Source organism: Erinaceus europaeus, chromosome 6, assembly GCF_950295315.1.
Source record: "Erinaceus europaeus chromosome 6, mEriEur2.1, whole genome shotgun sequence".
Lineage (NCBI taxonomy): Eukaryota > Metazoa > Chordata > Mammalia > Eulipotyphla > Erinaceidae > Erinaceus > Erinaceus europaeus.
The window spans coordinates 16663662-16676973 of NC_080167.1; the positions used below are offsets into that span (position 1 = coordinate 16663662).

At 41.2% G+C, this 13312-nt stretch overlaps 1 protein-coding gene across 12 annotated transcripts in view; it reads right to left on the reverse strand.

The window, feature by feature from the left end:
- The window catches only part of MPHOSPH9 (M-phase phosphoprotein 9), a 93953-nt gene that overhangs the window by 29479 nt on the left and 51162 nt on the right, over positions 1-13312 (reverse strand). For all 12 annotated transcript variants that reach the window (XR_009550406.1, XM_060193237.1, XM_060193241.1 and 9 more), the window contains 4 exons: positions 10302-10349; positions 7647-7711; positions 5662-5763; positions 1201-1335 (listed from right to left, as the gene is read on the reverse strand). Coding sequence is in view for 11 of the 12 variants with exons in the window: in XM_060193237.1 (XP_060049220.1) it covers positions 1201-1335; positions 5662-5763; positions 7647-7711; positions 10302-10349 (350 nt within the window). In the remaining variant the exon portion in view is untranslated. The remainder of the gene's footprint in view (positions 1-1200; positions 1336-5661; positions 5764-7646; positions 7712-10301; positions 10350-13312) is intronic.

Genomic DNA, 13312 nt, shown 5'->3' on the forward strand with positions numbered 1-13312 from the left:
GTTTTTGCCACTAAGGTTATCATTGGGACTCCATGGCTACACGATTCCGTTTTCTATGCATTTTTTTTCTTTTTTTAAGGTTTGATAGGTCAGAGAGAAGTTAAGGGAAGAAGAGGAGAGTGACTGGGAAGAAATAGCTTAATAGTTACGCAAATGACTTTCACAACTGAGGCACCAAGTCCAGGTTCAATCCCCCACACTACCATAAGCCAGAGCTGAGTCATATTCTGGTCTGTTTTTCTCTCAGTATCTCTTACTAAAAATAAAAACAAATAAAAAATATTAAAAGAGAGAGAGAGAGAAAGAAAGAGACACCTGTAGCACTGCTTCATCACTCATGAGGCATCTCCCTTGCAGGTAGGGATCAGGGGCTTGAACCTACATCGTCACATGTGAGAATGTGTGCACTCTACCAGGGGAGTCATTGCCCGGTCTCCTCCAACCCCTTTAGTTTGTTTGTTTCATTTAATGAAGAGATCAAGATCCAGAGAGGAGACACACCACAGTACTCTCAGCTCTGCCTTATGGTGGTGCTGGGGATTGAACCTGGGACTTTGGAACCTCCGGCATGAAAGTATTTATTTTTTTTAATAACCATTATGCTGTCTCCCCAGCCCCCAAACCTCCTCCTACCCCTTTAAGGGTGAAAGAAAGAAAAGGAGAAATATCTGGGAGTCGGGCTGTAGCGCAGTGGGTTAAGCGCAGGTGGTGCAAAGCACAAGGAGTGGGGTAAGGATCCCGGTTTGAGCCCCAGCTCCCAACCTGCAGGGGAGTCGCTTCACAAGAGGTGAAGTAGGTCTGCAGGTGTCTGTCTTTTTTCTCTCCCTCTCTCTCTTCCCCTCCTTTCTCCATTTCTCTCTGTCCTATCCAACAACAATGACAACAATAATAACTACAACAATAAAACAACAAGGGCAACAAAAGGGGATAAATAAATAAAATAAATATTAAAAAAAAAAGAAAGAAAAGGAGAAATATCATGGCACCACTCCACCTATGCAAGAAGCTGCCCCCTACAGGAGCAACCATGTGGCTAAGGGCTCAACTCTTATCTTTCCAGCTCCCCGTATATATTTCTATATATATTTTAAATCAGACCTTCAAAATTAAGATCTTAAGGAAACTAGAAACATCTTTCCAAACACTTTAAAGGAAACTGCAGTTTTTGACATAACATGACCTGTGAAAAAGTCGTCTTACCCAGAAATGCAGGATCCCTCCAGGTGGCTCTCCACTTTCCTATCCTGGAGGTCCAAAGGCTGCCCGGTGAAGATAGAATACTCAGCGCCAGGTATCAACCACTTGCGCCGGCTGACATCAGAGGTTGCTAGAGTGCTGCGAGAGTGAGAAACGAACATAACCCTTTGTGCTACCGCCCGACTCCCTGTATTCAATGTTTTATCCGAGACTCATCCATGTTAACAAAGACAGCTCTGTCACATCATTTTTCCAGAGTCATGATAGTATCTCGAGTTATTCCTCCTTTATCCCATGTATGTTTAGTTGATCACTATTCTACAATGCTGAATTTACATGTAAGAACTTCTCTAAGGAGGTGGAGGTAGATAACATAATGGTTATGCAAAGTCTCTCATGCTTGAGGCTCCAAAGTCCCAGGTTCAATCCCCCTGCACCACCATAATAAGCCAGAGCTAAACTGGGTTCTGTTTAAAAGAAATAAAAAACACAACTGTGAAATTTGGCATGTGCACATCTTAGTCTTACTGGATACTACCAATTAGTAAACTTTCAGTCTAACTAGTAGTTTGAGAGTTCCTATTTCTTTTTTTATATTTATTTATTCCCTTTTGTTGCCCTTGTTTTATTGTTGTGGTTATTATTGTTGTTATTGATGTCATTGTTGTTGGATAGGACAGAGAAATGGAGAGAGGAGGGAAAGACAGAGAAGGGGAGAGAAAGATAGACACCTGCAGACCTGCTTCACCTCTTGTGAAGCGACTCCCCTGCAGGTGGGGAGCCGGGGCTCAAATCGGGATCCTTACTCGGGTGCTTGCGCTTTGCGCCACCTGCGCTTAACCCACTTCGCTACCGTCCAACTCCGGAGAGTTCCTATGTCTTCATATCTTTGCCTAAATGGTAAGTCTTTTGATATGAATTATTTACATTATTGATCTAACTTGCATTTTCCTGCTTCTTAGTGACAACAAGCATCTTTTCATTAGCCATTTAGCCTTTTCTTTTTTAAATTTTTTATTATATTTATTTTCCCTTTTGTTGCCCTCGTTTTTTTCTTGTTGTTGTAGTTATTATTTTTGTTATTGATGTCATCGTTGTTAGATAGGACAGAGAGAAATAAAGAGAGGAGGGGAAGACAGAGATGGTGAGAGAAAGATAGACACCTGCAGACCTGCTTCACTACCTGTGAAGGGACTCCCCTGCAGGTGGGGAGCTAGGGGCTCGAAGCAAGATCCTTACGCTGATCCTTGCGTTTCTCACTACGTGTGCTTAACCTGCTGTGCTACTGCCCGACTCCCTATTACCTTTATTTATATTTTGGAAACAGACAGCCAGAAATCAAGAGGAGAGATAGAGAGGGACAAAGACAAGAGACACCTGCAACACTGCTTCACCACTTGTAAAGCCTTCCCCTACAGGTGGGAACCCAGGTCCTTGCGCACTATAACACTGTGTGCCCAATCAGGTGCACCACCACCTGTCCCCTAGGCTTCTTTATCTAGGAATTCTTTATTCACATCCTTTTATTCGTTTCAACTGAGAGAGCCGGTAAAACAGCTAGATGAAACAGTATGCTACCATGGTTTGACCTGAGCCCCCATAATGTTGAGGGAAGCTTCAGTGCTGTGGCTTCTCTCTCTTTGCCCCTCCTCACAACCCCACGACATATCTCTCTCTCTCTCTCTCACACACACACACACACACACACTCATGTATATATAGAGAAGTTTCTACTGAGATTATCTGTTTCTTCATTTGTAGGAGTACTTTATATTCTCTATACTAATCCATTATAGCTCCAGTTCATTTCATTTATTTATTTTTAATTTACAAGAACATCAGTCAACTCTGGCTTACTTACGGTGGTGCAGGGTGTGAACCTGGGACTTTAAGAATCTCAGGTATGAAAGTCTTTTTGCATAACCATTATGCTATCCACTCCCCACCCCCACCCCACCCCTGTTCACTTTAAAAATACAATATATTTCAAGCATCATAGACATATACCATCTGTTGTATAAAATATTTTGTTATTTTTTTAGTATCTATTTATTAGTGACAGAGAAAGAGAAAGAACCAGAGCATCCCTCTGGCACATGTGATGCCAGGGATTGAACTGGAGATCTCATGCTTGAGAATCCAGTGATTTTATCCACTGTGCCACCTCCTGGGCTACAAGATTTTCATTCTTTACTACATATCCTTTTGATAAGCAAGGCTACTTACCTGTCTGCTTACCAGTCCCCTCCAAGGAAATGCCTTCCCTGAGCCTAAACTAGACCCTCCCTTTTGTTCTCTTAATCATCTATGCAATTTGTTGTACTCTAAATAACTATCTTCTACAAAGGTTAATTGAAGATTTAGACAAAGTTTGTAATTTGGAAACAACTAAGGTTAATTTTTTTTTTTTTTAAACCAGAGCACTGCTCAACTCCGGCTTATGGTGATGAAGGGATTGAACCTGGGACTATAGGGCTCAGGTATGGAGTCTGTCTGCATAACCATTATGCTATCTACCCCTGCCCAAGTTAAAATTTTTCATCTAACAACTTTTGGTAGACTTTAATATCGTGAAATTATAGTCTACTTGCTACTGTTTCTAATTTATCTCCAAATCATAATTAAAAAAAAAACTAGAATGAGAATACTTAAAAATACAATATATTTCAAGCATCATAGACATATACCATCTGTTGTATAAAATATTTTGTTATTTTTTTAGTATCTATTTATTAGTGACAGAGAAAGAGAAAGAACCAGACAATGAGGCCAGACAATGGCACACCTGGTTGAGTACATGCATGTGTACTAAGGCCCCAACCCCACTTGTAAGTGGGGAAGCTTCATGAGTAGTGAAGCTATGCTGCAGTTGTATCTCTCTCTCCCTCTCCCTCACCCTCTCCCTCACCCTCACCCTCACCCTCACCCTCACCCTCACCCTCACCCTCACCCTCTCCATCTCTTTAACCAGAGCACTGCTCAGTTCTGGTTTACGGTGTCGCCAAGGATTAAACCTGGAACCTTAGAGCCTCCGGCATGGAAATCATTTTGCATAACCATTATGCTGTCTCCCCAGCCCCAGTTGTATCTTTTTTTCTTTTTAATCTTTATTTACTTATTGGATAGACACAGCCAGAAAATTGAGAGGGAAGGGACTGATAGAGGGAGAGAGACAGAGAGACACCTGCAGCACTACTTCACCACTTGTGAAGCTTTCCCCCTGCAGGTGAGCACTGGGGGCTCGAACCTGGGTTCTTGAGCACTGTAACATGTATGCTCAACTAGGTTAGCCACCACCCAGCCCCTCCCAGTTGTGTCTCTTTCTCTCTCTTCACCCTCCCAATTTCTCTGTCCTATCAAAAATGAGAAATTTTCTCAAGTGAGAAAACTTACCCTGTAAACATGGTCAGATACTGTAGCAGAATTAATTTTAGGAAAACTAAGAAGAACCCATACCTAATGATTCATCTTGACAGGTCTTCCCATTGACAGATAATACAATTCCTGGAGTTTCCTAAATAAAAGCCATTACGAGATAATCTACCCCCCCCCCGTCTTCACAGATGAGCTAAATATATATATATTGAAAAGAAAAATAAGCAGTCAGAGATGGTGGCACAGTGGACTGAGCACTGGACTTGCAAACATGAACTTTGATCCCTGTCATTGCATATGTCAGAGTGATGCCCTGGTTCTCTCTCCCTCTCATTATTAAATAAACAAATCTTTTAAAACATTAAGTAGTGGTCTGGGCAGTGGCACAGTGGATAAAGCATTGGACTCTCAAACATAAGGTCCTAAGTTCGATCCCCAGCAACACATGTACCAGAGTGATGTCTGGTTCTTTCTCTCTCTCATCCTATCCCTCTCATTGATAAATAAATATTAAAAAAAAAAAATTAAGTAAGATCACATAGCATGGCCTGGGGAGGTAGCTTAACTGTTATGCAAAAAGATTTTCATGCCTGAGATTCCAAAGTGCCAGGTTCAATCCTCAGCACCAACATAAGCCAGACCTGAGCAGTGTCAGGTAAAAAGAAAGAATAACCACATCATAAGCAGAGTAAAAAAACCAACCCACTACACACCTCCTTACCATCAATCTGACTATTCTTTCCTCAAATGGATGCTGTATTTTATAATCTTTAACATAAGACATTTTCATACATCAGAATTCTACATTATTTGCTTATGACTGAGATATGAACTTCTAAGTTCAATAAAAAGGTACACCTATTTTCAGCTTTACAAACATTAAAACAAAACTTACTGGGGCCAGAGGGGCCAGGCGGCACATCTGATTAAGCACTCACATTACAACACACAAGAACACAGGTTCAAGCCCCTCGTGCCCACCTGCAGGGGGAAAGCTTCACGAGTGGTGAAGCAGGACTGCAGGTGTCTCTGTCTTTCCCTCCCTATCTCCCCCCTCCCACACAATTTCTCTAAAAAAACAACACTTACTTAGCACGTGAGGGTCTCGTGGGAGCTTTTGAATTATGACGAAGACTTAACATATTTTCATGCTCTACTTGCTTGACTTGAGCTTCAAGTTTTGAAATTGTTCTAATTTAAAAGAAATAAAATCAAATAAATTTCAATAAATTTAAAAGTACTGCTAAACTACAAATTATTTTCTTGACCAGTCTAGAAAAGGGATGACAAAATACTTTTTCACAGTACAGTGCCACCATTAAAACTTTAAAAGCTAAACAAAATCAAAGAAAATGTTCGCGCTCTCCCCTGAAAAAAAAAAAAAATAATAGAAAATGTGAAGTCAAATACCTTAATACTACAATCAAAGAAGGAATAACAAATAAACTTAATAGAGCATGTAAACAGTAATGTTATGAATTTAACTGCAAGTCCAAACATGGGTCAATTAAATAAATTCAAATATTTCTGATAAACTAAAATTCTGGTATGTATGTACATGTCAATTTCACAAGATGATTTAGAAATAAGTAAAAAGGTTTATTATACAAAAGCAGAACTGTTAATATGAACTTTCAAGGGGCTGGATGATGGCATACCCCATTATGCACACATTACTTTATAAGTGATATAAAGACACAGAAGTGTCTCTCTCTATTTCCCCTTCCCCTCTCAATTTCTGATCTGTTCTAGCAAGTAAAAAAAAAAAAAAAAGACCAGTTTAAAAAAAAAAAAGATTAGGGCCGGGTGATGGCGCACCTGGTCAAGTGCACATGTTACAATGTGCAAGGCCCCAGGTTCAAGCCCCCAGTACCCACCTGCAGGGAGAAAGCTTCACAAGTGGGGAAGGAGTGCTGCAGGTATCTCTGTCTCCCTATCTCCCTCATTGATTTCTGCCTGTGTCTATGCAATAAATAAATAAAAATAATAATAAAAATTTTTAAAAGAGGGGGGTCGGGCGGTAGTGCAGCAGGTTAAGCACATGTGGCACAAAGCGCAAGGACCTGTTTCTAAGGATCCCGGTTTGAGCCCTCAGCTCCCCACTGGCAGGGGAGTCACTTCACAGGCAGTGAAGCAGGTCTGCAGGTGTCTATCTTTCTCCCCCCCCACTCCCCCCCCCGTCTTCCCCTCCTCTCTCAATTTCTCTGTCCTATCCAACAATGAATAACATTAACAATAACAATAATAACCATAACAAGGCTACAACAAGGGCAACAAAAGGGGGAAAAAATGGCCTCCAGGAGCAGTGGATTCATAATGCAGGCACTGAGCCCTAGCAATAACCCTGGAGGAAAACAAAAATTAAAAAAGAAAATATTAAAAAATATTATTTAAAAAAGAAGAGGAGGAGGAGTTCTATGGGGCCAGGAACTAGATCATCTGATAGAGAGCACTCTCTTTTTTTTTTTTTTTTTTTTGTCTCCAGAGTTATTGCTGGGGCTTGGTGCACTGCTCCTGGAGACTATTTTATCCCTTTTGTTGCCCTTGTTGTTTTATCATTGTTTTTATTGTTGTTGTTGTTGTTGCTGTCATTGTTGTTTGATAGGGAAGAGAGAAATCAAGAGAGGAGGGAAAGACAAAGAGGGGGAGAGAAAGACAGACACCTGTAGACCTGCTTCACCTCTTATGAAGCGATCCCCCTGCAGGCAGGGAGCCGGGGTCTCAAAACGGGATCCCTGTGCCACCAGTCCTTGTGCTTTGCTCCATATGTGCTTAACCCGCTGCACTACCACCCACCCACTCCCCCTTAAAATCCTTTTCAGGGGTTAAATGTCATTCAAATTTCACCTAAGCTATGAAGTACATGTTATTAGGGAAAACTCATCTCTCAGGCACACCACTGATTCAACCCAGTCATTCAAAAATCTTTAGCCAAAGCCAAAAGTATATTTCCCACATCTGGGAAAGATAAAACTGAATCTGAAAGTGTTTAAAAATCCTCAATAAAGATGCATACTTAAATGCTGAAATGACAATGAGAAGTATTTGCTAATTAGTAAGATAATACAGTTTACCTTTTCAAGTCAGAAATCTGAGTATGTGCATCAAGCAATTTATTTTCAGTTGTATTTAATGCCTCCTATGAAAACAAAGGGAAAATTCCAATAATGAAGATAAATATGCAGATGTATTCCTTTTATTTTCAGATGCATAAAACAAAACCAATCTAAAGCTACACCCGGGAGCTACAAAGAAAATTACACAGATGTTCAGCAAGAATAGCATCAACCACAGAGTCTCAAAGGAAAAAATGAAAGCAAAAATAACACAGTTTTATACACAGTTATACAAATAACTGTGTGTAGCTGTGTAATACAGATAGCCTACTATGCTTTGCTTGACTGGGAACAATCAATATTAAAATGAACATATTTTCACCATAAACCTCAGTAAACTGGCAAAACAAAGTACTGCCATGATGAGATTTCATATTTAATGATTGGCTTTTGAATCCCAAGAAGTCCTGGCTGCCTAGCTGAGCAGGCCTCTTCAGGAACCTGGAATAATCACAACTACTTCTGCTTTTTCTGGACCTCACTTACAAAATCCTCATGAACTTTCACTGAATTGAAATGTGTAGTTTCAAAGAGCCAAGCGAGAGCTCACACAGTAATAAAGCATATGCTTTGCCACATGCAAGGACCCCAGTTTAAGTCCATAGCTACTGCATGGGAATACCCACAACTGCTGGAGCAGTATAGTGGTATCTCTAATCCTTTCTGTCTCTCCCTCATGTCCCACCCTTTATCAAAAAAAGGAAGAAGAAAGAAAAAATTGCAAACCACCAAGACCAGGACAATCATACAGGAACAGAGCCCTAGTCATTACCCTGGTGTAAGGACTAGTTTTGGGGCCAATTGGTGGTATACCCTGTTAAGTGCATGTTACAATGCACGAGGACTCGGGTTCAAGCCCCCAGTCCCCACCTGCAGGGTGGTAAAGCAATGCTGCAGGTATATCTCTATCTCTTCCTATCTCTCTCTCTACTCACAATTTCTGTCTCTCTCCAATAAATAAATTGGAGAGTCAGGCGGTAGCGCAGCAGGTTAAGTGCATGTGGCATAAGAGCAAGGACCAGCAAAAGGATCCCGGTTTGAGACCTGGCTCCCCACCTGCAGGGGAGTCGCTTCACAGGCGGTGAAGCAGGTCTGCAGGTGTCTACCTTTCTCTCCCCCTCTCTGTCTTCACCTCCTTTCTCCATTTCTCTCTGTCCTATCGGGCAACAACAATATCAATAACAACAATAATAACAGTGATTAAAAGCAACAAGGGCAACAAAAAGGGAAAATAAATAAGTTAACAACTGGTTATCACTTTCAAATACGAAAGGATAGAAAATTAGCAAACTATCCAATATTATTTTCCCCTTTCTAGTTTTATTACAAAGTTCTAGGGCAAAGGCTGGGGAGATAGCATAATGGTTACATAACAGGACTTTCCTGATTCCTATGGCAACATAGTTCCGAGATTCAGTTACCAGCTCTACCACAGACCAGAGCTGAGTTAAAAAAAAAACAAAAAAAAAACTTAGTGTAAGAATAATTCCCAATTTAAAAAAAAGCATTGGAGGGCAGGGGTAGATAGCATAATAGTTATGCAGAGACTCTCATGCCTGAGGTTCCGAAGTCCCAGGTTCAATCCCCTGTACCACAATACGCCAGAGCTGAGCAGTGTTCTGGTATTTTGGTATATCTCTCTTTATCTCTCTCTGTATCTCTCTCAAAAATAAAATAAATAAATACTTAAAAAAAAAAAAAGAAAGAGGAGTCAGGTGGTAGCACAGTGGGTTAAGCGCACATGGCACAAAGTGCAAGGACTGTAGTGAGGATCCCAGTTGGAGCATCCGGCTCCCCACCTGCAGGGGAGTCGCTTCACAGGCGGTGAAGCAGGTCTGCAGATGTCTATCTTTCTCTCCCCTTCTCTGTCTTCCCCTCCAATTCTTGCCTCCATTTCTTCCCTCTCTCCATTTCTCTCTGTCCTATTTCTCTCTGTCCTATTAACAACGACATCAACAATAATAATAACTACAACAACAATAAAAAGGGCAACAAAAAGGAAAATAAAAAAATAATAAAAATATATATATATATATTTTTTGCCTCCAGAGTTATCACTGAGGCTTGGTGCTGGCACTATAAATCCATTGCTCCTGTAGGCCTCCCCCCTCCCCCGCCATTTTACTGGATAAGGCAGAGAAAAATTGAAAGGAGAGGGGAAGATCGAGACAGATAGACACATCTGCAGACGTGCTTCACTGCTTGTGATGCAAACCCCCACAGGTGGGGAGGTGGGGAGTCAGGGGCTCGAACCAGCAGTCCTTGCATTTCTCACTAAGTGCACCTAAGCTGGTATGCCACCACCCAGTCCACAAAGCACATTATGCTAAATAAAGTTTCCAGACAGAGCTGTAATTAAACATTCATACATAATCAAAACCAAACAATCCCACGGAAAGCTAATGATATTTTTTTCTTTTTAACAAAGTTGCAAATTAAAAGGGCAGATACTTGAAATAGGGAAACTGACAGGGTAAGTGAGTAGTTCAGCTAAAACAGCCAGAAGGAGACCAAAAAACAAGAAATGAGAGGAAGAAAGCATCAGGGTTTTAAATTTCCATCTACTATGCTCACCTATATATGAAATTCAGAGTATGAAAACTAAATCATTACCTTTACTCTTTCGTGTTCTTTTCCAAGGGACTCATACTCTCCTAAAAGCTATAGGGGGAAACAAAAGAATTACACCACAACATTAAACACTGCAACACCAACTGAGGGATGATCTGTTAAGTAGCTGTATGCCTGAAAGCAAACACACCAGATTAAACTTGGACTGAGCGGGGTATATTAAACCAAAGTAAAAGACTCTGGGTGGGAGGGGTGAAGAGAGAGGGTGAGGAATGTCTTGGCATCTTGATGTCTAGTGATGGAAAAGATCCAAGATGGGAGATATGAGTGTTCTGCAGATACTTCCCCCCGGGAGATGAGAAGCTGAACCCATGTGCTAACAACTGTACTGTAAACCATTTACTCCCCAATCAAATAAAAGACAAACAAACACATACTAGTTGTCAGTCCTTGTAAACAATGTTAATGGGGGCTGGGTCGTGGCACATCCTGTAAAACACATGTGTTCCGGCTCAAGTCCCTTGTCCCCACTTGCAGGCAGGGAAGCTTCATGAGCCATGAAGCAGTGCTGTAAGTGTTATTCTCTCTCCTTCTCTATCTCCCCCTTCCCTCTCAGTTTCTCTGTCTCTGTCCAAAATAAATAAATAAAATTTAAAATATATAGTAAAAAAAAAAAGGCTAGTGTGGTAAGCAAGATAGGTCATCTGAAAAGTTCCCTGCTTTATCATATTACAGACAGACCTAGGTTTTCTTTTGTTTTGTTTTGTTTTGTTTGTTTCACCAGAACACTGCTCAACTCTAGCTTGTTCAAGAGATTGAGCTAGGACTCTGAAGCCTTAGCATGAGACTCTTTTTTTTTCAATAGTTTTTTTTAAATATTTATTGATTCCCTTTTGTTGCCCTTGTTTTATTGTTGTAGTTTTTACTGATGTCATTATTGTTGGATAGGACAAAGAGAAATGGAGAGAGGAAGGGAAGACAGAGAGGGGGAGACAAAGATAGACACCTGCAGACCTGCTTCACCGCCTGTGAAGCGACTCCCCTGCAGGTGGGGAGCCGGGGCTCCAACCGGGATACTTACAACGGTCCTTGCACTTTGCTCCACGTGCGCTTAACCTACTGTGTTACTGCCTGACTCCCAAGCATGAGACTCTTTGCATAGCCATTATACTATCTCCCCCACCCAAGAGACCTAGGTTCAAGCCCGGTCCCCTACCACACTGGGGGAAGCTTTAGCACTAGTTACTTTCCCTCTCTCAGTCTCTATGTTTCTACCCAGGAAAGTAAGCCCAAAGCAATGCAACTCCAATGACAACATGGCCCCACCCCACCCCCAGCAACACTCCCCCACCAAAAAAAAAAAAAAGCTAATGTCATAGAAAGAAAGGTTAACACACTACACGAGGTTAAAGAGATCACATAAGCCTGGTTTGGAACCTAGACAGGGATTAAAGCACCAAAAGAATGGATATGGACAAAACAACAAGGGCAACAAAAAGGAATAGATAAATATTAAAAAAGTGGTCCAGGAGGTGGCGCAGTGGCTAAGGCACTAGACTCTCAAGCATGAGGTCCTGAGTTCAATCCCTGGCAGCACATGTACCAGAGTGATGTCTGGTTCTTTCTCTCTCTCCCCTTTCTCATAAATAAATAAATAAAATCTTAAAAAAAAAAGGGGGGGGGGAGTCGGGCTGTAGTAAAGCGGGCTAAGTGCAGATGGCGCAAAGCACAAGGACCGGCATAAGGATACCGGTTCGAACCCCGGCTCCCCACCTGCAGGGGAGTCACTTCACAGGCGGTGAAGCAGGTCTGCAGGTGTCTATCTTTCTCTCCTCCTCTCTGTCTTCCCCTCCCTCTCTCCATTTCTCTCTGTCCTATACAACAACAACAATAATAATAACTACAACAATAAAACAACAAGGGCAACAAAAGGGAATAAATAAATAAAATAAATATAAAAAAAAAGATTTAAAAAGAAAAAAAGAAAAAAGAAGAAGAATGGATATGAACATGGAGTGTGCCTTAGATAACGGCACCATAGCCAAGTGTCTTTATCTTGTAACAGTTCTTTGGCTATGTATGAGAAAACCCCAGTTCCTAGGAAACACAGACCAAAGTGAAGGGGTCAAGAGGCATGTCTTATGACTTACCTGTCAATGGTCCAAGAAAAAAAAAATACATACATGTACAAACACAGAGGAGGGAAATGACAACAGAAGTATGATAAAATGTCAACAGGTGACCCCAGGTAAACAAATTATGACTGGTTTCCTTATTTTTCTGTAAGTTTTATTTAGTTAAAATAAGTTTATGAGAGTTAGTGCCCTAAAGTATTTTAAAGACTGGTGGTCCGGGAGGCGGCACAGCGGATAAAGCATTAGATTCCAAACCATGCGGTCCTGAGTTCAATCTGCGGCAGCACATGTCTGGTTCTTTCTCCCCCCCCCCCCCGCCAATCTTTCTCAGGAATAAATAAAAACATTATTTAAAAAAAAGACTGAAATGTATCGATATCACATTTTCTGAGTTGCTGTGTACTACTTTTTGCTAAATTATTGGGTTGTCAGAAAAGTTATGACATTTTTCTATGCAAAAATGTGTCATGGCTTTCCCAATAATAGTCCAATAGTTTCACAGAATAAAAATATAGTCTCAGAATATAGCTAAAGTGGGGGTGACCCAGCCAACTAAACGCACATGGCCTGAAGCACAAGGACCAGCGTTAAGAATTCCAGTTCGAGAAAAATATATAATAAATAATTCCAGTTCAAGGGAGTCGGTAGTGCAGCGGGTTAAGCACACATGGCATGAAGTATAAGGACTGGCGAAAGGACCCCTGCTCCCCACCTGCAGGGGAGTCACTTCATAGGCAGTGAAGCAGGGCTACAGGTGTCTATCTTTCTCTCCCCTTCTCTGTCTTCTCCTCCTCTCTCAATTTCTCTCTGTTCTATCCAGAAATAACAACAATGATAATAATAACAACAATAAGCAGCAAGGGCAACAAAAGGGAAAAAATAGCCTCCAGGAGCATTGGATTCATAGTGCAGGCACTG